Below are 21,167 nucleotides of genomic sequence, written 5' to 3'. Positions count from 1 at the left end.
TGGGGTGGGGACAGATCCCTACTCAGCCTTGCCTATCAGTGAGCCCCAGGTCCCAGGGAGATCCTGTCCCAAACCCAAACACAAAAGGACTGAGGTCTGGGGAGATGGCTCAGGTAGTAAACATTCCTACTGCCCTAGCACAGAGGCCTGAGTTTGGAATCTCCGGCATCCACATGACAGCGTGACTCCCATCTGTAACCCTGTGCTGGGGTGGAGAGGGAGACAAGAGGGAGCTCCATTGGCCTAGGCAATGATCAACTGAGCAGTAGGTCCAGTGAGAAAGACCCTGCCTCAGAAAACAGGGTGCAGTCAGGCAGTGCCGCACATGTTTACCCCCAGCACTCAGGAGGCAGCAGCCTAGGGCCCATAGTCTCTGTCTCAAAAACAAACTAAAAACCAAGATGGAGAATAAGGATGACAATACCTTATGGCTTCCATATGCATGCACATATACACACATGCACATTTATACACATGCACATATACATACACGCACATATACACACATGCACATATACATACACGCACATATACACACATGCACATATATACACATGCACATATACACACATGCACATATATACACATGCACATATACATACACGCACATATATACACATGCACATATACATACACGCACATATATACACATGCACATATACACACATGCACATATACATACACGCACATATACACACACGCACATATACACACATGCACATATATACACATGCACATATACACATGCACATATACACACATGCACATATACACACATGCACATATACACACATGCACATATACACACACGCACATATACACACACGCACATATACACACACGCACATATACACACACGCACATATATACACATGCACATATACATACACGCACATATATACACATGCACATATATACACATACACACACATATATACACACACACACATATATATACACGCACACACATACACAGAATATGGCCATATACAGGCTTGGGAGCAGAGGTAACTGGGTAGTCTTGGATCAACCTTCCCTGTGGCACCTGGTCGTAGATATCAGCCTCCAGGACAAAGAAATTCCTGTGAAAGCCAACTGCTATAGGGCTGTTTACACAACCTGGATACATTGATCCAATCTCAGGCTGAGGTCACCTCTTGGATGCCAAAATCTCTCAGGGGGACACAGGCCAGTTGAGTCCCCTAGGTACTGCTTTTTCCCCACTATGACATGGCGTCTGTGTGGACTAGTTGTATGTCAACCTGACACACACGCTAGAGTTATCTGAAAGGAGGGAACCATAACTAAGGAAATGCCTCTCTGTAAGATCTGCCTGTGGGACAGTTGCTTAATTAGTGACTGACGAGGGAGGGCCCAGTCTACTGTGGTGGTGCCATCCCTGGGCTTACGGTCCTGGGTTCTACAAGAAAGCAGGCTGAGCAAGCCAGGGGAAACACGCCAATAAGCAGCACCCTCCATGGCCTCTGTTTGCATCAGTCCCTGCCTCTAAGATCCTGCCCTGTTTGAGTTTCTGTCCTGACTTCCTTCAGCGATGGACAGCATTGTCTAAGTGTAAGACCTTTAACTCCTTTCACCTCCAACTTGTCTTTTGGTCATGGTGTTTCGTCACAGCAGTAAAAACCTTAACTAAGACACCTCCCCTCCCCAGGGATCTGCCATCTTGTACTGTTTTTGTTTGCTTAGAAGAACAGTTATCGTGTATATCTTACTAGAGGGCCATGAGTTGGTCAAGAAGTGGAGTAAGCAGGGGCACACTATGTCCTCTGGCTGGACCTTGGTCCTCCTGCCTCAGCCTCCTGGTTCTAGGATTGCAGGTTTGCACATCAGGCTTGACTTTAAGTCCTACTTCTCAACATTCAAAGTGTGTAAGTAGTGGCAGGCAAGCACGGTAAATCCCACACTCAAGACAAGAGGCTGAGGCAGGAGGACTGCCACAAGCTCCAGGCCAGCCTGAGTTATATAGCTAGACTCTGTTTCAAAACAAACAACCAGGGGTTGGGGATTTAGCTCAGTGGTAGAGCGCTTGCCTAGGAAGCGCAAGGCCCTGAGTTCGGTCCCCAGCTCCGAAAAAAAGAAAAAACAAAAAAAACAAAAACAAACAAACAAACAAAAAAACCCAAAACAAACAACCAGGTATAAATAACCCAAGAACAGCCTGGCGGTGATGGTGCTGTACGCCCTTAATCCCAGCACTCTGGAGGCAGAGGGAGGCAAATCACTGAGTTCCAGGCCAACAGAGTGAGTTTCAGGACAGCCAGGACTACAAGGAGAAACACTCTGTCTCCAAAAACTGAAACCAAACCGAATAGCAACAAAACAAAACCCAAGAACTAGTCCTCTTCCTGTCCCAAGTGTCATTCGTCTGGCTGCCTGTATGTGGGGGTCCCATCCTTTTGAGAGAGAAGGGCTTCCTTAGCCTCTTGGGGTCATTCAGAGAAACCGGTGCCAACAGAAATATGACTGAAGCCACATAGGTCATTCAAAAATACTTCATAGCCCTTCATAAAAGTACAAAGGAGCAGGTGAATTTACTTCAATACTACATTTTGGTTCATTCAATGTAGCCACAGCTACCACTGAATCAGTAGTCAACTTAAGCAAAGTGGGGAAGAAGACAGAGTTCGCAGTCTCTGTATTATTACTTGTATGTATTTATTTACATGTACTAACACGTGTCATACATGTGGAGGTCAGGGGACAACTGGAGAGAGCCAGCCCTCTCCCTCTACCATGTGGGTTCTAGGGATTGAACTTGGCTTGTCCTCCTTGGCAACAGGCACCCTTACCCACTGAGCCGTCTCGCCTGCATTATGATTATCTGCACCTGTGGGTGAAACCCAGGCTCGGAGTGGCCATGCTGAAGGTGCTCAGAGGCACACATGGCTCAAAATGTCATCCTTGGCAGGACGGTCTAGACTTCAAAGGCTTTGCCCCCGGTACAGATGTACCTATGGAGCCAGATGTTGGGAGTACATGGGAGGCAAAGGCATAAGGTTCAGGAGCTCGAAGCCAGACCCTGTTTATTATAAACAAGTAAACAAACAAGTAAAGAAGGTGAGGAAGAAACAGCCATGCTGCTGTTTAGTTTGTCAGAGGAGGCACCAATGTGGCTCTGCATTGCTCTGTCCAGTACAGAGGGGGACCCGAAGCCAGCCAAGGCAGCAGGGCTGTGCCTGCGACCAACAGCAGTGGAGTGCTACTGTCCTCTTGAGGCTCCAGGAACCAACCAGCCATGGGTCTTGCCTTGCCCTGAAAGCCATCAGGGAAGCTCCATGGAAGATGATTTTTACTGTGTGACTCCAGACCCTACCCTGTGAAGTTGTGGTGACCCAGGCCACAACTTCAGCTGCACACGAGGGCCTCTGGTGGAGGCAATAGTGGTCCTGATAAATGTCCCAGCAGAACACAACGTACAGTGCCTCTTAGCACGGTCCCCAAAAATGGCCCTTGAGGGCTGGAGAGATGGCTCAGCGGTTAAGAGCACTGACTGCTCTTTCAGGGGTTCTGAGTTCAATTTCCAGCAACCACATGGTGGCTCACAACCATCTGTAATGGGATCTGATGCCCTCTTCTGGTGTGTCTGAAGACAGCGACAGTGCACTCATGTAAAATAAACAAATAAATCTTTCAAAAAAATGGCCCTTGAGAAACCTGGGATTAGGAGTTAGGGGAAATGGGGCCCTTTTACTACGGTATCCTCAAGCCTGAATGTCTGTGGATTTTGAAAGAAGGGTGTGTGGAGCTTCTCCAGAGGATCCCACTTTAATGATGGTATGGATCTACCCTACTTCCTGACCATCCTCATGGTTGGTGTTTACATGTACTACCTGGCAACTGTGGGACAGAAGGTGACCTCCAACGTCTATGTGTGGGTGCTTTGGCCATCTACAGAGAACTCACTCTGGAGCATGGTAAGGACCCAGAGACAGCATGGCTGCTGTTATCACAATGGATTTTAAAAGCAGTCGAGCCTAGCACACATAGTCACTGGTCACCACCATCTCACGGAGAGATGGTGTCTTAGTTAGGGGTTTAACTGTTGTGAAGAGATATCATGACCAAGGCAACTCTTATAAAGACAACATTTAATTGGGGTTGGCTTACAGGTTCAGAGGTTCAGTCCATTATCATTAAGGCAGGAACACAGCAGTACCCAGGCAGGCATGGTGCAGGAGGAGCTGAGAGTCCTACATCTTCATCTGAGGGCTGCTAGCAGAACACTGGCTTCCTAGCAGCTAGAACTAGGGTATTAGAGCCCACGCCCACAGTGACACACCCACTCCAACAGGGCCACACCTCCTAATGCCACTCTCTGGGTCGAGCATGTATAAACCACCACAGATGGAGACACCAGGTTTCCAGTGACCAAGAATTGTGTGCTGCTGGGCTTCTTTATGCACACACCACCTACGATGTTCCACAAAGTGCGGGGTTCAGTGCTTGCACACGACTCTGACCTCATGGCTTATTTCCAGATTCCACTGCTTGTGAGATCCATTCTCTACAACAGCATGTTAATTCTATGATTCTATGTATAACACTGTGCTCTGTTTCTCATGGGTGTCCTCTGCATGGGGTGAGCATGCTCTCTCCTGAGCTGTGGACACTCTGGTACTCAGAAACATGTCTGACCTAAGTTACTTATTTCCTCCCCATCAACCCAGTCTTCTTAATCTGGAAAAGGGAAGGGGAGAAAAAATGTCCCTGACCTTAGCCTCAGCAGGCCAGGTGGAATGGATGGCACAGAACAAGGTCCTTTCCTCTATCTTAACAGCAATGCCACTGGCTCCCACAAGGTAGAGCCTGGAGATCCAGTGTGTTCTCTGACTCCAGTGCGCTCAACTCAGGGAGCGTTTACAGAGCGCCTGCTCTCTTCAGCAAGCTCACCACCTCAGGGGAGTCCAGAAGTAAAGACTTCCCTCGGCAAGGGCTCCTGTGGGGAGTCTGCAGGGTGTGCACCTAACTGAAGACGCTCTGGAAGGAGTCCTCAGTGGCCGGGTGGATTTGTAGGTGGCTCTCTGCCTCCCTCTGCTGGCAGCCTTCCACCAGTGCGCCTCCAGATGTCATTTGTGGCCACCCCAAGATATAATTCATACGAGGAAACTGAATGAAACAGTTCATTCAGCTTTATTCACTAAATCCATAGATCTATGAGAGAGGTTGTCTCCCCTAGAAAGAATGTAAGGGATTCATCTATGTTGCTCACAATCACTTCAAAGGCAGAGACGGATGCTCGGGGAGAAGGAGGGGTTTGACAGGGCACTTTTCCAGGGTCCCTGGAGACAGACAGTTTGTCACATGGCATCCTTACACACTGGGGTTCCTCCTGGATCTCTCAATGTCCTTGTTCTTTCCCTGCCAGGACTCCTGGGGGTCCACCCATTCAATGCAAATTACCACCCATGTTTCAGATTCATGCCCTGCTGCTATGCTGGTGCTGTCAGAAGCAGTTACAGCCAAAGAGCTCAATCTCTGCCCAAGGGCTTCATTAAGGTGGGCTCCACATTTGCTCCAGAAATACCACTTGCCTGGGGGGTCCACGGCTAACTCAAGCAGGCCAAACTGAGCTGAAAAGCCCCTAGGACCTCCCTTACTTCCAAATATCCTATGGCAAATATCCCTTGGCAGGCCTACAGACCCACAACCAACCCTTCCCTTTCTTTTTTTTTTTTTTTCTTTTCTTTTTTTCGGAGCTGGGGACCGAACCCAGGGCCTTAGGCTTGCTAGGCAAGTGCTCTACCACTGAGCTAAATCCCCAACCCCAACCCTTCCCTTTCGATACACAGCTTTACACACTGTCCCAAAGAACAAGTACCCCACCCCCACCCCACCCCCTGCTTTGACAAATGCCTCACAAGAACTTTCTAGTGTCCACGTTCCAGGACAGAGGGGTGGCCAGTTGTCCCAATTCCAGACAGCTGTGTGTGAAGTACAGCTGGGGTCCTGCACCATCTTTGTATGTGTGTGGGAACGCAGTTTCCTATGCTCTCTAGGACCCCAGAACAGCTGAGAGACCTTCCTGCTCTGTCTGTGCCCCTGCGTTAATAGCAGCCAATAGGGATGAAGTAGAAAACACAAGGCAGAGGTTGACATCACATTAACCCAGGGGCACAGACAGAGCAGGAAGGTCTTATAGGGTGGGTCTGTGATCTAAAAATGTCCCCGAGACACACAATAAGCCAAGCTGAATGCAGGACTCTGGAGACACGAAAGTAAAGCCATAGGCCAGGAAGCTGATAACGGTGCGGTTAACATGTATGAGCCCTTGTTACCCAAAAACGGTTCGAGAAGCCTTCGGGGAAAGTCTAGGACAGGTTGCGATTGCTTCACAGGTGGAGAAATGCAGGTATCTAGTACCCTGAATCTCTGGCTTCTAGAATCTTACAGTACACTCGCACTAAACCACCACCCAACAAACTGCTCAAGCCATTTTATCCATGTTCCAGCAGCCAGGCTGGGCACACAAAGGTGTGCCCATTCCCGTGGGGAGGAAGGACCACAGTCCCCATTCTCAGCAGGCCAGATAGGAATAAAGGGCCCTGGCGTCTCTGGTTGGTACCTTTTATCCACAGGTCAGCCCTCATCCCTACCCACAGTGAGTACCCGGGGGCCCATGACACTGTGGGTGGGAAAGCGGGGCTGCCGAGGTGTCACTGCCTGGTACGGAGCCCATCTGCAAACTAGCCTTGCACTACGGGCATGAGAAAAAGTGAAACTGGCCTGAGGCTCCTTTCGCGCTGTCTACCAGGGCTCTCGGGGGTTTGGTCTTAAGCTTCAAGAAACGCTCTCCACTCACCTTGGCCACAAGGGAGCCAGCCTGCGTGGCACCGCTACATACTATAGGGCCCGGAAGCAAACAACACACAACCAAATCCCAGCTGTCTCTGCTTCCGATCCCCCTCAGGCCATCACCTCCTCACCCTTTAGGAAGCCTTCCTCCCCGTCAGCTCTTTCCACTCCTGTGGCCCTACCATGCTTTTGGCTGGGACTACTCAGGGAGCCCTGGCTCCCGGAAGCTGATCCTTTCTTCTCTTCAGGTTTTGTGTCTGAGAGTCTGTCAGGGGCTGAGCACAGGGCCACAGAGCAGGCACAGACCATCAAGAACCCCTGATGGCTGGAACTACACTTAGCAGGTGTGAGGGACAGAGGCTTGAGGCCAAGAGATACTCTCTCTTCACCAACACTGCTACCTCTTCCTTTAGCACTCCTCAGAGTGCTTCCATAGAAGTACCCCATTCCAGTCCTCAAACTGCGCAGTGGCTCTCCCAGTGCCCAGAAAGGTTACAGTCAACAGAGCAGGGCATGTGGGTACAGACTGGTCCTAAAACTGGAGTCTCTGTCACTCAGAGGCCCGGTTAGTTTGGCTGAATCATGCCAGCCAGTCTACAGGCAATGAGTACCTAGGAAGGAGTCAGAGATAGGAGCCAGCACCGCTGTCCCTCTAACATCTCATCTGGGCTCTAGAGTAGGGATGCCAAGTACACAGCATTTATGCTAGCACTGTCCAGGAGGAAGGTACTGTCAGCTACACATAGAATTTTAAACTTCCTGGTTACATTAAAGAAAAAAACATATCTTTTTTTTTTTTTTTTTTTTTTTTTTGGAGCTGGGGACTGAACCCAGGGCCTTGTGCTTGCTAGGCAAGCGCTCTTCCACTGAGCTAAATCCCCAACCCCAAACATATCATTTTTAATAAGAACTTTTATTCAATATAACATACTCAGTATACTCAGAATTCAATAAACACTCACCAATGAGTCACTGTGAATTCTTACCTATCTGTGTACTTTATGTTCACAGTCCGGCTCAGTGTGAACCAGCTAGATGTAATGGGAGAGGCTGACTGGGTAGAGCTACTGAGTCACAGAGTCAGAAACAACAGGAAGTTCTGACATGGTTTTCATGCACAGAAGTCTTGTGTGCTCTGTGGTGCAGACTAGGCTGTAACAGCTTTTACCAGATTCTGCCTACATAGGACTCCAGGAAGCTAGGCGTGCTGTGCCCAACTTCCAAAAAAAATGAAGACTCCCAGGCAAAGAGGAGGAGGCATAACCAGGAGTACCCATGGTAATGGTGGGGGTACCATGGACCTATCTGCCTCAGGCTGTCCCAGTTTGTGCCCCTTGTCTTTGCATAAGCATTAAAGTACCCCATTCCAGTCCTCAAACTGCCCAGTGGCTCTCCCAATGCCCAGAAAGGTTACAGTCAACAGAGCAGGGCGTGTGGGTACAGACTGGTCCTAAAACTGGAGTCTCTGTCACTCAGAGGCCCGGTTAGCTTGGCTGAATCATGCCAGCCAGTCTACAGGCAATGAGTACCTAGGAAGGAGTCAGAGATAGGAGCCAGAACCGCTGTCCCTCTAACATCTCAACCCTTGGGGGCGGAGAGTGGAGACCTTGCATTTTATTATTTACCTATGTATTCATTTATTCCTTCATTCTTTTTGAGAAGAGGCCTTTCTACTATGTAGCTCTAGCCATTCCAAGGTTGGGTTTACTGCTTCTCTTTAGGGGCTTAAAGATGAATCTACATGTGTTCTCCTGTGTACAGAGTTTGGAAATCTGGCTCTCTAAAGACAAATGTTAGCTTTACAGAGTGGCTCACAGTGCCACGTCAGTGTAGATGAAGCTGGCCCTCAGCACTCCCAACTCTGCTTGCGTGGCTGAGCGCTGGCCAGCTCCACCACACTCCCTCCTTCCCTGCCTCTAGATTCAACACTGACCAGGCGTCTTCGCTGGGGCACCACCTTCATGCCCTCTGGAGGGCAGGTGAAGGAGCCAGGACTGGTCACTTCCCTGATGACAGCACCCACCTTTTCCGGAGAGCCACTGCTCTGACAGACGGAAACCTGACCTGCTGACATCCCTGGTCTAAGAAGGCCAGTGCTCAGCCGCGGGCTTTAGGCTAAGGGAGACTGAAGGACTTGGCCTCCAGGATCTGGCTCCTCTCCCCTAGGCAAAGGTTGGAGGGGGTGGAGGTGGGACTCTGCCGCTAGCAGATAAAGGTATCTGCTTTAGCCGCGCGAACTGCATCCAGCAAGCTGCAGCAGAAAGCCGTAACCAAGCAACGGATGCAGCCCCGCGCACGCGCGTGTCCAGCCCGCAGAAGACGACCGCCTAGCTCTACTCGAGCAGGGTGGCGCACGCGTAGTGGTCCCGACCGCATCCAGGAGAATCCAACGGAAAAATGGGGAGGGGGCAGGCGGCAGAGCCCGCTGGGGCTCTGGACTCAGCGGAACCTCTGGCTTCGGTTTTTCAACACTGTTTCTCACTGGGGATCTGGATTGAAGAATCCTGTCTGCTCAAATCCTAGAGCAGGAGACAGAACCGGCGTAACCAGGGCGCCTTGAGAAGGCGGGGCCCGCGCTCTTGGCTCAGCAAGTGGGTGAGGGCGGGGCCACGGGTGGAGCTGTACTGACGTAAGAGGGGCGGGGCCTAAGGGTGAGACGAAGAGATGAGGCGGCGAAAGACTGGAGAAGAACAAAGGGCGGAGTTAAAAGGAGCACAACGAAAGGCTCTTAAAAGGAATGGGCGGGGAGATCCTGGGGGCGGGACAAAAGGATGAAGCAGTGAAAAACTGGACGGGAAGAGGGGGCGGGGCCAAAGGGGGCGTGACGTGATTGATGCACTGAAGACGGACTGAGCACGGCCAAGAGGGCGGGGCAGTGGGGGCGGGGCAATGGGTGAGGCAGCAAAAGACTGGGCGAAGCGAGAGGAGGGGCGATTAAGGGGCGGGACGCGCGCTGACGTCTCCGTCGGACACGTCGGCGGCGGCACCTGGAGCCGGATGTGGCAAGATGGCTGCGGCTGCTGCTGGATACGCGCTAGTTCCCACTACTGCCGCCGCCGTCGCCGGCTAGGTTTCAGTTCGCGGCTCCTGAGAAGCCAACCGCAGCTGAGCGGGTGAGGGCTGAGTATATGGAGCACGGTGGAAGCCCGAGTGCGGGCGAGGCTGCGGAGGTCAGGCAGGCTCAGTGAGCATCGGGCCTAGCCCGAAGTGGCGAGCGCATTTAAAGAGACACCGTCAGGCCAGGGGAGAACGACAGTACCGGGCCGCCTGGTGCTGAGACACCGGACAGGTTACAGCCCGTGTCGCCTTGGTGAGTTGTCTAAGGGTCTCGTGATTCCCAGGCCTGACGTGAGGCATGGTCTGGGCTGCGGGAACTGGTCTGCCGCTGGGAAAGGTGTGTTAGCTTGGCCAGACAGTGACGCCTCAGAGGAAACCTACAACTTATTTAGAACGAAGGAAGATGCAAGAAATTGCTAAGCTTGACTTTTGCCGGGTTCTGAAGAAATTTGATTCTTGTTGGCTCGAAGACTTCCTCAGCAGAGCTGGTGATCATGGGACACATTTTCTTTTGAAACAGAGAGTAGCAGCATTTATTTGTAACCTCTTGGCTGGCGGAGCAGGATGTCGCAAGGGAGGTCGTGGTTTGTTTTTTTACCAAGGTGTAGAAAAATGTCGGCATGTCCGTGGAGCGTCCTGTAGATAACTTTGGCTGTCCTGCTTTCACAGGTTTTTAAGTGGCATGTAGAATGGTTGTGCACTGAAGGAGAGATTTCCTTTCAAACGTGTTGACTAGAGGCGTTTTCCATCCTAAATTTGGCAGTAAAAAACAGCAGATTCACAAATTACTGTTTCTGCGGGTTCTTTTGCAAGTTGCAGCCCAATGCAGCCTCCTTACACTTTTTGTCCACAAACCCTTCCTAGGGTTTCAGTTCTCATGTCTTGCAGATGAGATAAGAGGCAAAGTAGAGACTGTTTCTTCTTGTGATTCACTATTCCCGAATGAATCTCCAAATTGACCTTGGAATTTTCTGAGATATTGTGCAGATTTGATATCCCATCTTGCTTTTATGAGCAGTTTTGAACATCCTCACTTCCTGTGTGTCTTCCTCACATAATACATAGCTCTTTCTCTTCTGTGACTGCCTTCTTCAGCATTGAAAGGGCTCGGATATTGACTTAGAAGAGAGGTGTTTATCTTGTCTATCTGTTAAGAGTACCACAGGCAGTCACCTTAGGGGAGATTGTTGGCCAAGTGGAACTCACTGTTTTTGGGTGCCCCTGTGTTTTACAGTTTACAGCTGTTAAATCTGGCAGTGAAAGGATCAGGGAATGTTTAAATACCTCAGTCACACAGAGTCATGCTTAAAATGTCTTGTGTAAGCATGTATGTAGGCATGAGGCAATTGAGCTACAAGGCTGAGTTCATGAGTACTGCATCTGAGATCAGTCGGTCTCTGAAACAGGTGCTTTTTTGAAAGGTAGAAAACTGGCTGAAGAGAATAAGTGTGATCCTGAGATAAGTGACGCGCAGTTCATTATCTTTCTGTTGGTAAGTAAAGAAGATTAAAAGACTAATGTTCCAAGTTACAGTGTTGTTTCACCCGAAGCAGGCATATTGTGGGAAGTCCTCTGCGTGGTAGCTGTGGGTTTTCTTTGTAGGTGGTAGTATTAACTCATAAAACAGCTCTTAGTCCATTACAGTTGAGGAAATAGTTTCAAGTTTCTACAAACAAAATAATAGTTAAGTACAAATTTAAGGCAATTTATGTTCTGGTAGGCAGCATTAGGAATTGGGCCCTTGAAAGAAAAACATGTGGCTAAAATCTTTAAATAGTGAGTTCAGAAGACACTTGAATGGGAAAAGATGGTCTTCTCTCATTCTGTGAATGTAGAAACTAGCTGCAGAGAGAGGTGGCTGCCCTTAGCTGCTCAGTGGATACCCAGCCTTTGGACACTTGATGCTTTAGCCTGTATCTTGTGATGTATTGTCGTTTAGTTTTTGCTTGTTTGTTTGTTTTTAATTGTTTGATGTGTTTGAGATTGTTGAGATAAGGACAGCCTTTTATGCTTGCCAGCCAGGTTTCAGGAGGAACATGGAAGTGTGTGTGTCCAGTCTAGGTCCAGATCCGTGTTATTGTGTCTATGGTGGCTCTGCAGCTGGTCAGATAAAATAAGGTGGCAGTTCTCCTACTTTTGGTTCATGTAAAGTGAAGCAGCAGTGTTCTTTATTATGTGAATGACAAGGCAGAGCCTAATGAACTCCTGGCATTACTATTTTTTTAAAGATTTGTTTATTTTATGTATATGAGTGCTCAGTTTTCATTCACAACAGCAGAGGGAATTGGATTCCATTACAGATGGTCTTGAGCCACCGTGTGGTTGCTGGGGTTGAACTCAGGTCCTCTGGAGGAGCAGCTAGTGCTCTTAACCACTGAGCCATCTCTCATCACCCCCCTGGCATTACTTCTAATTGAAGTTTCATTGTAATCCATAGTCAGGTGCTAGTCAGTTGATAGGGTCCTCTGTTGACATAGGAAGGAGTGTATGTGGGCAATAATGGAACTGAGTTAATAGATTAATAGAACTAACATTTAGATAGGGATTAGAGACCTTTTGTAAATTGCTTTACTCAATGGTTTGTTTTTTAAGCTGAGTATCAAGAAGATATTCAAGAACAAAGTGTGCATCTGTGAATTAAACTGTCTTCGCTTTATTTTTCTGTGGATTAGCTAAATACATTTCTTCTTAAGGATGGTGCCAAGAAGAAGGACTGACACAAAGAAAAGGGCTTGGCTTTTAAGATGTCACACTTGAATTGTGTCTTGCTCAAAAACAAAAAAACACTGATGAGGACCTTGTCCTATCTCAAAGCACCCCCCTCTTCTTTTTTCCTGAGGATTGTTGGAAGCTGTCTGTTGGAAGTGTGAGATCAGTAAAACTGCTGTAAATTTCCTTGAGAATTTTAGTTGCAGCCTTGTTACAACTTCAGTGGTCAGAGGCAACTTTGTTTCACTGTTCTCAGAGGACTACCTTAAACGTTTCACTTGGTTTAGTAACTTTATAACTGTGTTTTAGGAGGTGTAAACTCTTCTAGACTTTAAATTAACATTACAAAACGCATGATTATGTATGTTTCTTACTTTTGAAATTGGCTCTGGATGTGGTAGTGGTGGCTTAAGGAGGTGTCAAGGACTAGGGAGCATCGGGTAGTCTGTCAGACTGGCAATGGGGTTGTTGCTTGTCCCTGACAATGTGGGGTGGGATGTGGAGAGCTGAAGTCTTTGTATTTAAATGATTTGAAATCACATTTAGTCTTTTTATTTTCAGAGTTTTATTGATTGTAGTCAGGAGTGTGAGACTATAGGCCTTATGTTCCTCTTCTGTTTTCTTTTTTAGCACAAATTACAGAAAAGACCTACCCTGCCTCCTTTATAAGCAGCATCTCCTGCAGGAAAGACTCCACCATGCAGCCACCACCTCAGGCAGTCCCGTCTGGTGTGGCTGGCCCACCCCCAGCTGGGAATCCTCGAAGCTCGTTCTGGGCCAACAGCCCTTACAGGAAGCCAGCCAATAATAATGCACCAGTGGCTCCCATAACACGCCCACTGCAGCCAGTAACGGATCCGTTTGCTTTTAACAGACAGACTCTTCAAAACACACCAGTGGGCAGTTCATCCAAAAGCAGCCCACCTAATTTGCCTGGCCCAGCCCTCCCTGTTTTTTCTCAGTGGCCTGGTTTGCCTGTGCCTCCCACAAATGCTGGGGATAGCTCCACAGGACTTCATGAGCCTCTGCCAGGAACTCTGTCACAGCCTAGAGCAGACCCCAGTCTATTTCCTCCTGCATCTACCCCTTCTTCATTGCCTGGGCTGGAGGTGAACAGGAGTGCTGAGGTTGATTCCAGCTCAGGACCTGAAGTCCAGATGCTGCCACATCCACCTCACTACATTCCAGGAGTGGGTCCTGAGCAGCCTCACGGAGGCCATCTGAATGACAGTGGGGCTGGGCCTGACCAATCCATGAATAGGCACGCCCCACATGATGGTGCTGTGGCCCATGCAGCATCTCCTTTCTTCCCTCAGCCCCAGATGCCAGGTCAGTGGGGGCCTGTGCATGGAGGCCCTCCGCCCTCCTATCATCATCACTCACCCTGCCTGGAGGGCCCTGTTCAGGACATGGGGCCCCAGGCTGCCAGCTTGCCCCATTTCCCCTCTCCATCTAGTCTACACGAGGGACCTGGCCATGAGTCCCGTGTCCCACAAACGTTTACTCCAGCATCCTTGGCCAGTGGTGAAGGAAATGAGATAGTCCACCAGCAAAGTAAAAATTACCCATCGAGTAGCTTCCCCCCTAAACACAGTTTTGAGCAGAATTCCAGAGTTGGGAATATGTGGGCAAGCGCGGAGTTCAGGCAGAATCCAGGAGTTAATAAAGAGCATCTGCTAGACCCTGCCCATGTGAATCCCTTCACTCAGGGAAACAGCCCTGAGAACCAGGTGCACCATCCCCCAGTGGCCGCAACTAACCATGCCCTGCAAGAAGCAGCCTCCGGAGCGCTCTCAATGTTTTTTCAAGGGGAGGAGACAGAGAACGAGGAAAATCTCTCATCTGAAAAAGCAGGCCTTGATGACAGATTAGACTCGGGTAGCTTCTCTTCTACCTCCAGACTGGGCCATCCACCACTCCCTGGAGCTGGTGGTGTCTACCAGGCCGCTCAGGAAGGAGATGTGCAACCTTATTTTTCTCAGTTTGTGGGCATCCGTCATGACAAACAGACCACTATGACTCCTGCTAATGATGCGTGGGGTGATATTCCGGGTGCTGGGACCCACTGTGCTAGTGGGCCACAGTGTGAGAATGTAGAGAACCTAGAATTTGTTCAGAATCAAGAAGTTTTGCCACGTGAGACCGTGAATGTGGATCCCTTTTCCCCGAGTGATCAGTTTCGATATGGGCCCCTTCCTGGGCCAGCTGCCTCCAGGCCTGTTACTTCGGGCCTCACTAGAGGAGGAGGGCTAAATCTTGAGGCCCCTGACATGCCACTGCACCCTACACGACCTGACAGTGTGTCATCCAGCTACAGCAACCATAGTCACAGAAGTCCTCCTGGGTCAGCCAGACCCCAAGAATTGGTGGGCACATTCATTCAGCAAGAAGTTGGAAAACTCGAAGATGATACGTCAGGGAGTTTTTTTAAGCAAATTGATTCTTCTCCGGTTGGAGGTGAAACAGATGAGATGACCAGGAGTCAAAATTACTGCAGCAGCCTGTCCCAGCCTTCAACTCCAAGCCCTCCAAAACCTACGGGAGTCTTCCAGACAAGTGCAAATAGTTCTTTTGAGCCAGTAAAATCCCACTTGGTTGGAGTGAAACCAGTTGAAGCAGATCGTGCCAACATGGTGGTTGAAGTGAGAGGGACCCAGAACTGCCAGAAGCACGGGGCCGCTGTTCTACCACCTGATGCCACCCCAGGAAACCTGGAACAGCCACCAGACAACATGGAGACCCTGTGTGCACCTCAGGCCTGCCCTTTGCCTCTTAGCACCACTGGAGAGGCTGGGCAACTGGTTTCACACACAGCAGGGCCACCCTTGGATACTGTGCGCCCCATGCCTGACAAGAGGTCCTCAGCCAGGGCCCAGGGGCCTGTGAAATGTGAGAGCCCAGCCACAACTCTGTGGGCACAAAACGAACTGCCAGATTTTGGGGGCAATGTCCTTCTAGCCCCTGCTGCCCCTGCACTTTATGTTCCTGTAAAACCAAAACCTTCAGAGGGTGTTCATCATCCAGAAAAGGGCATGTCTGGACAGCAGTCATGGAAATCAGGGTCTGTGCCCCCTTTGCAGAACCAAGACCCTCCTGGTGCTTCTGAGAACCTTGAGAACCCTCCCAAGGTAGGAGAAGAGGAGGCCCTTCCATTGCAGGCAAGTTCTGGTTATGCGAGTTTGCTGTCCTCACCACCCACTGAATCTTTACACAATCAACCTGTCCTGATTGCCCAGCCTGATCAAAGCTATAATTTGGCTCAGCCCATTAATTTTTCTGTGTCCTTACCGAATCCTAATGAGAAGAATCAGTGCTGGGGAGATGCTGTGGTGGGGGAGAAATCCATGGTGAGCACCCGGGCTCTTGGTGCTGACCATGAAGAACATGCTGCCTTGTCTGCAATTCCAGCCAGTACTGTCACTGGCTCGTCTTTGCCTAACAGTGTCACCCAGAACTGTGCCCCTCGAGGTTCTGGGTCTTCTGAAATGATTGCTAGCCAGCCTGCCAGTTGGTTGGTTCAACAGCTGTCCCCTCAGATTCCTCAAAGTCAGCACCCCAATGCAGAGAAGGGTCCTTCTGAGTTTGTTAATAGCCCTGCTAATGGAAGTGTGATGCTAGCTCCACCTGCAAACAGTGCTGTGATACCTAACAGTAATAAGGGGTATCACTCTAGAAACCCGGAAGAAGCCGTCGGTGCCCTAGACTTCACATTGAGTAGAACTTTGGAAAATCCTGTGAGAATGTGTAGCCCATCTCATTCAAACAGCCCAGCTTCTCAGCAGCCTCTTGCCAATCATCCCAGACAATCTGGGCCTGGGCTGCATAACCAGGATCATTTCTACCAGCAGGTAACAAAAGATGCTCAGGATCACCGTAGCCTAGAAAGAGGCCAGTCAGAGCTGGTGCCTCCTCCGCCACAGAATTCTCCCCAACAAGTACCCCAAGCTGCGTGTCCAGAGCCTTCAAATCCAGAAAGCCCACCCACACAAGGACAGTCTGAAGGCTTGGTCCAGCCATCAGCAAGTCCAGCTCCAGTCAACACAGGCCAGCAGCCTCAGCCACCGCAGTCCTCCAGTGCATCGGTTACATCTACCAACTCCAACCAGGCAGCTGTGCGGTCAGAACAGCCATGGCTACACCCACCTCCCACTACTTTTGGCCCAGCACCTCAAGACTTGGCATCCTACTACTATTATAGACCCCCGTATGAAGCCTACCAGTCTCCGTACCCTTCACCGTACCCATCAGATCCTGGAGCAGCCTCTTTATACTACCAAGTAAGAGCACTGACATTTAACCATCTTGCTTTCCTCACTTCACCCCCTTTTTTCTCCTCTTAATGCTGTTTCTCTCAGTAATGACCTTTCTTTAGACCCATGTGGTCCCCCTGAAAAGAATCTTCCCTGCCCACCAACAAAGCTCTTCTTTCAGAGAGTCCTGTAGCATGTGGCATTGGTTGTATTGCCAGTGTGATACCGACCTCTGGCTGACAAAGTGCCATGCTTCCCAGAGCATTCTTGGGCTTGCTGCAGTTATAGTGCTAGACTGACCTCTTTAGGGAGGAGCCTAGTAGGTAGACTGTGTGCTGCTGTTTATTTGTTTGTGCTTCCAGACAGGTGTCACTGTGGGCCAAGTTAGATGTGAATTTAAAATCATTAACATTTTACTGGGCCTCACTTTTGTGTATGTGGTGGTTTTGGTTTTGACAGGCTTCATTTAGCCCTGGCTAACCCCATATGTAGCTAAGGATAACCTTGAAGTCTTGAAGCCCTTATATTCCTGCCTCCACATCCTGAGTAGTGGAATTACCAGTATATGTCACCATATCCAGCTCTTTTATATATTTTAAAACATTTATTTATTAAGTGTATATATATATATATATGTTTATGTATTTGCATGTGGGCGCACACACGAAGAGGTTGGAAGATAATTTTCAGGAATTAGTTTTCTTCCTCCACCATGTGGCTTCCAGGGATCAAACTCCAGTCAGCCATTTTGATGGCACCTTTCATCTGGTTTAAATAACAAAAACAACTTATGAAACTAACGACAGGTTATATTCCTAATAACTCTAGGAATCTTCTATGGCCTTCCTTGAGAATAAAGTCTTGAAGGAAGACTTTATTTAGATTGTCCATGTGCAGTAATGAGCAGAGGTGAGGGACAGTAAACCTCTCAGGTGCATGGCAGTGATCCTGCAGACTGGGAGGCCACTGCAGAGAGGGAGGCCACTGCTGGTTAGGTCCTGCTTAATCCTATAGTGGTGTGAAGTACCGTGCTTGATCGCTCTTAGCTTGTCCTTACCCCTGGCCCAGACTCATCACTATTCCAGTTAGAGGGATTGTATTGCTGAAAGGTGAAAGACCCAAGTCCTCCAGTGTTTGGGGCCAGGCGGTGTTGGATTCTTGTGTGGCCTGAGAGCAGTTGGCACTGTGTCAGAAGGAACCTTAGAAACAGTTGTAGCAGCTAGGCCAGAGCTGCCGTGGCCGTAGGCCTGTGCCTCCCTTCCTATCAGCCTAGTATAGCATCAGGTGTACATGTGTGAGCAGTTACAAATCTTCCCTAAAGACTAGTAAGTTCTAGACTTTAGAAGAGGAGCCATAGCTATTCTTTCTGTAGGAGGCATTTCCAGTTTGTGGCCTGATGCTGTGCTACAGAGTGTGGAGCCACAGATGGGCTGCAGGCTCCTTCAGAATCCCAAGCCTTACAGCTCTCCTCTGAGTGTGCATCCGTGCCTCGTCATTGCCAAGGTTCTCAGGAGTCAGAAGAGCCATTTCCCACGATTTCATATTACCTGTCAGCTGATGGCAGAGCTGAGGCTTTTGCCTGTATCACTTCATTTCTTTTTAGATCTCCACATGTCCTACGTAGCCCTTTTTCCAGAGATAGGGCAGAGCCATGGTTTTGTTACAATGGGGCTGAAATCCTCATCAGAATAAGATACAATTTCCTTTTAAAGCCAGGTATGGTGGTTCAGGCTGTAATTCTAACACCCGGGAGGCTGATAAAGGTAGATTCTACAAGTTCAAGGCCACTGTGAGCTTCATAGTGAGTTTTAGGCCAACGTAGGCTAAGTGTGAGACTGCTGCAAAACAGCAGCAACAGAAAAACAAAGCAAAGCACCCCTAGATTTGAAAACAGTGACCAATGCTGTCTTTCTTCGTGAGGCTTTTGGGGCTGACTCACATGGGTCCTTGGCCCTGTTGCTTTACTGAGGGGTGGTGCTCTATTTATGTTGTTCAGACTATCATCTCCATGTTTAAGACTGCAGGGGGAAGCTTGCCCTGGAGGGCCTTAGGGAGATGCTGCCGGCTGCCCTTAATGTGGACTATGCTTTGGGCTTTGTTTCCATGGGAGAATCCTATCCACAATACTGCTCTTCGACAGTGGGCATCTGCAGCACCTAGAGCTAGTTCTGTCACGAAATGTCTGCTCTCCATGGAGTCTAACAATGCCCCAAACTTCTTTCCACAGGATATCTATGGCCTGTATGAGCCTCGTTACAGACCCTATGACAGCTCGGCATCTGCTTATGCCGAGAACCACCGCTACTCTGAACCTGAGCGGCCCAGCTCCCGTGCAAGTCACTATTCTGACCAGCTCACTCCCAGGTGGGAACACATCCCTTGTGGCTGCTTTACTCTCATACTCAGTTGTGTGTGCTGTTGGCTATGATGGTGACTTAGTGATGATAGTAATTCTTTATCTGTAGAGAATCCTTCAAACCCATTCTGTCAGCATGAACAGACCAGAGCTAAGTACACTGCCACATGTAGTCCTAGCAGAGCTGTCACTTAGCATTTGTCCACAATCTTTAGCCAGGCCAGACTCTAGGTAAGGCCATAAAGAAGTGATCTCTATGCTGATAGATGAATGGTTGTTCCTGTCCTGGGCACACCCACTCTGCTGCTGGCATTTTGGTTGTGGGTGATTAGGGATCTTAGATTAGGGCCGCAGATGTTTTTAACGTCATGAGGACCCTGTCACAGAGATGGCATAATCCACCGTCCACCAAATGATCTCTAACACAAGGACGGACTAAAAGCTGTGTTCTGTGCCCAGCTCTGCCCACACTGGTGAAAGTCCCCCGCCCTCCCCAGCCTGCATATCTCCTATACTGGCTATCCACCACCCTGGCATTGTGCCCTCTGAGTAAGTCTGTAAGCCAGGTCAAAGTTCCATCTCATTTTCAGTTGCCCAGAGCCTGCTTTTCATCTTGTATCACTCTAGGCCATTGACTCCATTGTGAAAAATAGTGGGGTGCTGGCCTTGGTCAGTACACTCTTTTACCTCAGTTTCTGCAGTGTCCTCTTACTTAAGCCCAGTAGTCAAGGAAAGCTCATGGTAGCTGACTTTGCTATAAGAATCCTTCTTTTCCTTAGAAACTCCCAGCTGCTAAGGTTGTATGTACACTTGCTCTCAGAGTTTTCTGTAAGTTCTTGAGGTATCTGGTAACTTGTCTGAAGACACACTGCTTTGCGTGTGAACCTTTGCCCATTTAGCTATCCTAATGTACCTTGCTCCAGAGGTACATGCTGAACCATGCACAGGCATCCATAGCTAATCATTGTAGGTCTTTATGAAGCAGCAGTACGGAGGCTTGGGTGAGTTCCGGAGTGCCTGCCTGGTAGATATGAGCCCCTGGATTGGATCCCTACTACATACACTTCAAGCACATGCACACGTGTGTGTTTGAGGAACAGAGACAGGGAGACAGACAGACACATACTTGGTTGTGAGAAAGTTTGGGAAAATCTTAGATGGGAAGTAGCTTTTGGACTCATACAGCTCAGCTTTCTGATTGAAAATCTGTGAGAGGAGTTGGGGATTTAGCTCAGTGGTAGAGCGCTTGCCTAGCAAGCACAAGGCCCTGGGTTCTGTCCCCAGCTCCAAAAAAAAAAAAAAAAAAAAAAAGAAGAAAATCCGTGAGAAGGCAAGAGGCATGTGGATCTGTTTGCTGGAGTGCAGAAGGGAGAAGGCATGGGGGCAAGAGCCAGGGTGAACCAGTTTGCCTTCCACGTGTCTGCCTGCAACTTTATTTAAGAACTAACTTTGAAGAGTGACTGTGTCAGAGGCTCAGGCTGGGTGATCTGTCTATGATGACAGCTTTCCTTCCTCTCTCTGGGTCCTTTGAGTGTCTCTCATTTGTCACAGCCCACAGAAGCTTGCTCTCTTGTCTGTGTGTCTATGTGTGTGGATGCTCAGTGCTGATATTCAGTGTTAGGGCCATAGCATCCCTGGAGGACCTGCTTGAGGTGGGACACACTTCTCATGTTTGTCTGGGTCCTTCCTGAACTGTATGTAGGTAGGTTGGTGAGAGCAGCTGAGGTAGTGGCAGGCTCTTGATCTCACTCTATATCAAGGTGTTTTTCTGGAATCAATGTCAGATGAAAGTCTGGGGTGGCCAGCCTGAATGAACCTTAAGGCCAGGTTGGTGGTATTCCTGGGCTGCACATCTGGCCAAGTAGATGCTATGCTAGCCAAACAGCCAAGCTCAGTTGAGCAGTTTCTTAAAAGGGTCTCAGAAAATTCAATAGTGTTTAGCGCTTTTGACATTCCTGAGAGTGTCAGATCCTCTTAAGTAAGTG

General features: G+C 49.1%; 1 protein-coding gene across 11 annotated transcripts in view; it reads left to right on the top strand.

The window, feature by feature from the left end:
• Positions 1-9,124: 9,124 nt before the first annotated feature.
• Sec16a (SEC16 homolog A, endoplasmic reticulum export factor) overlaps positions 9,125-21,167 on the top strand; it is a 35,446-nt gene continuing 23,403 nt past the window's right edge. For 2 of the 11 annotated variants that reach the window (XM_087645593.1, XM_087645585.1), the window contains exons 1-4: positions 9,125-9,401; positions 13,207-15,734; positions 16,425-16,853; positions 19,054-19,190. In XM_087645593.1, coding sequence (XP_087501719.1) covers positions 13,275-15,734; positions 16,425-16,853; positions 19,054-19,190 — 3,026 coding nt within the window. In that variant the 5' untranslated portion in view covers positions 9,125-9,401; positions 13,207-13,274. 11 annotated transcript variants of the gene reach the window in all.

This window comes from Rattus norvegicus, chromosome 3 (assembly GCF_021556685.1).
Source record: "Rattus norvegicus strain SHRSP/BbbUtx chromosome 3, alternate assembly SHRSP_T2T, whole genome shotgun sequence".
NCBI lineage: Eukaryota > Metazoa > Chordata > Mammalia > Rodentia > Muridae > Rattus > Rattus norvegicus.
The sequence above is the reverse complement of the archived record's forward strand: the minus strand, read 5'-3'. Positions and strand labels throughout refer to the sequence as shown.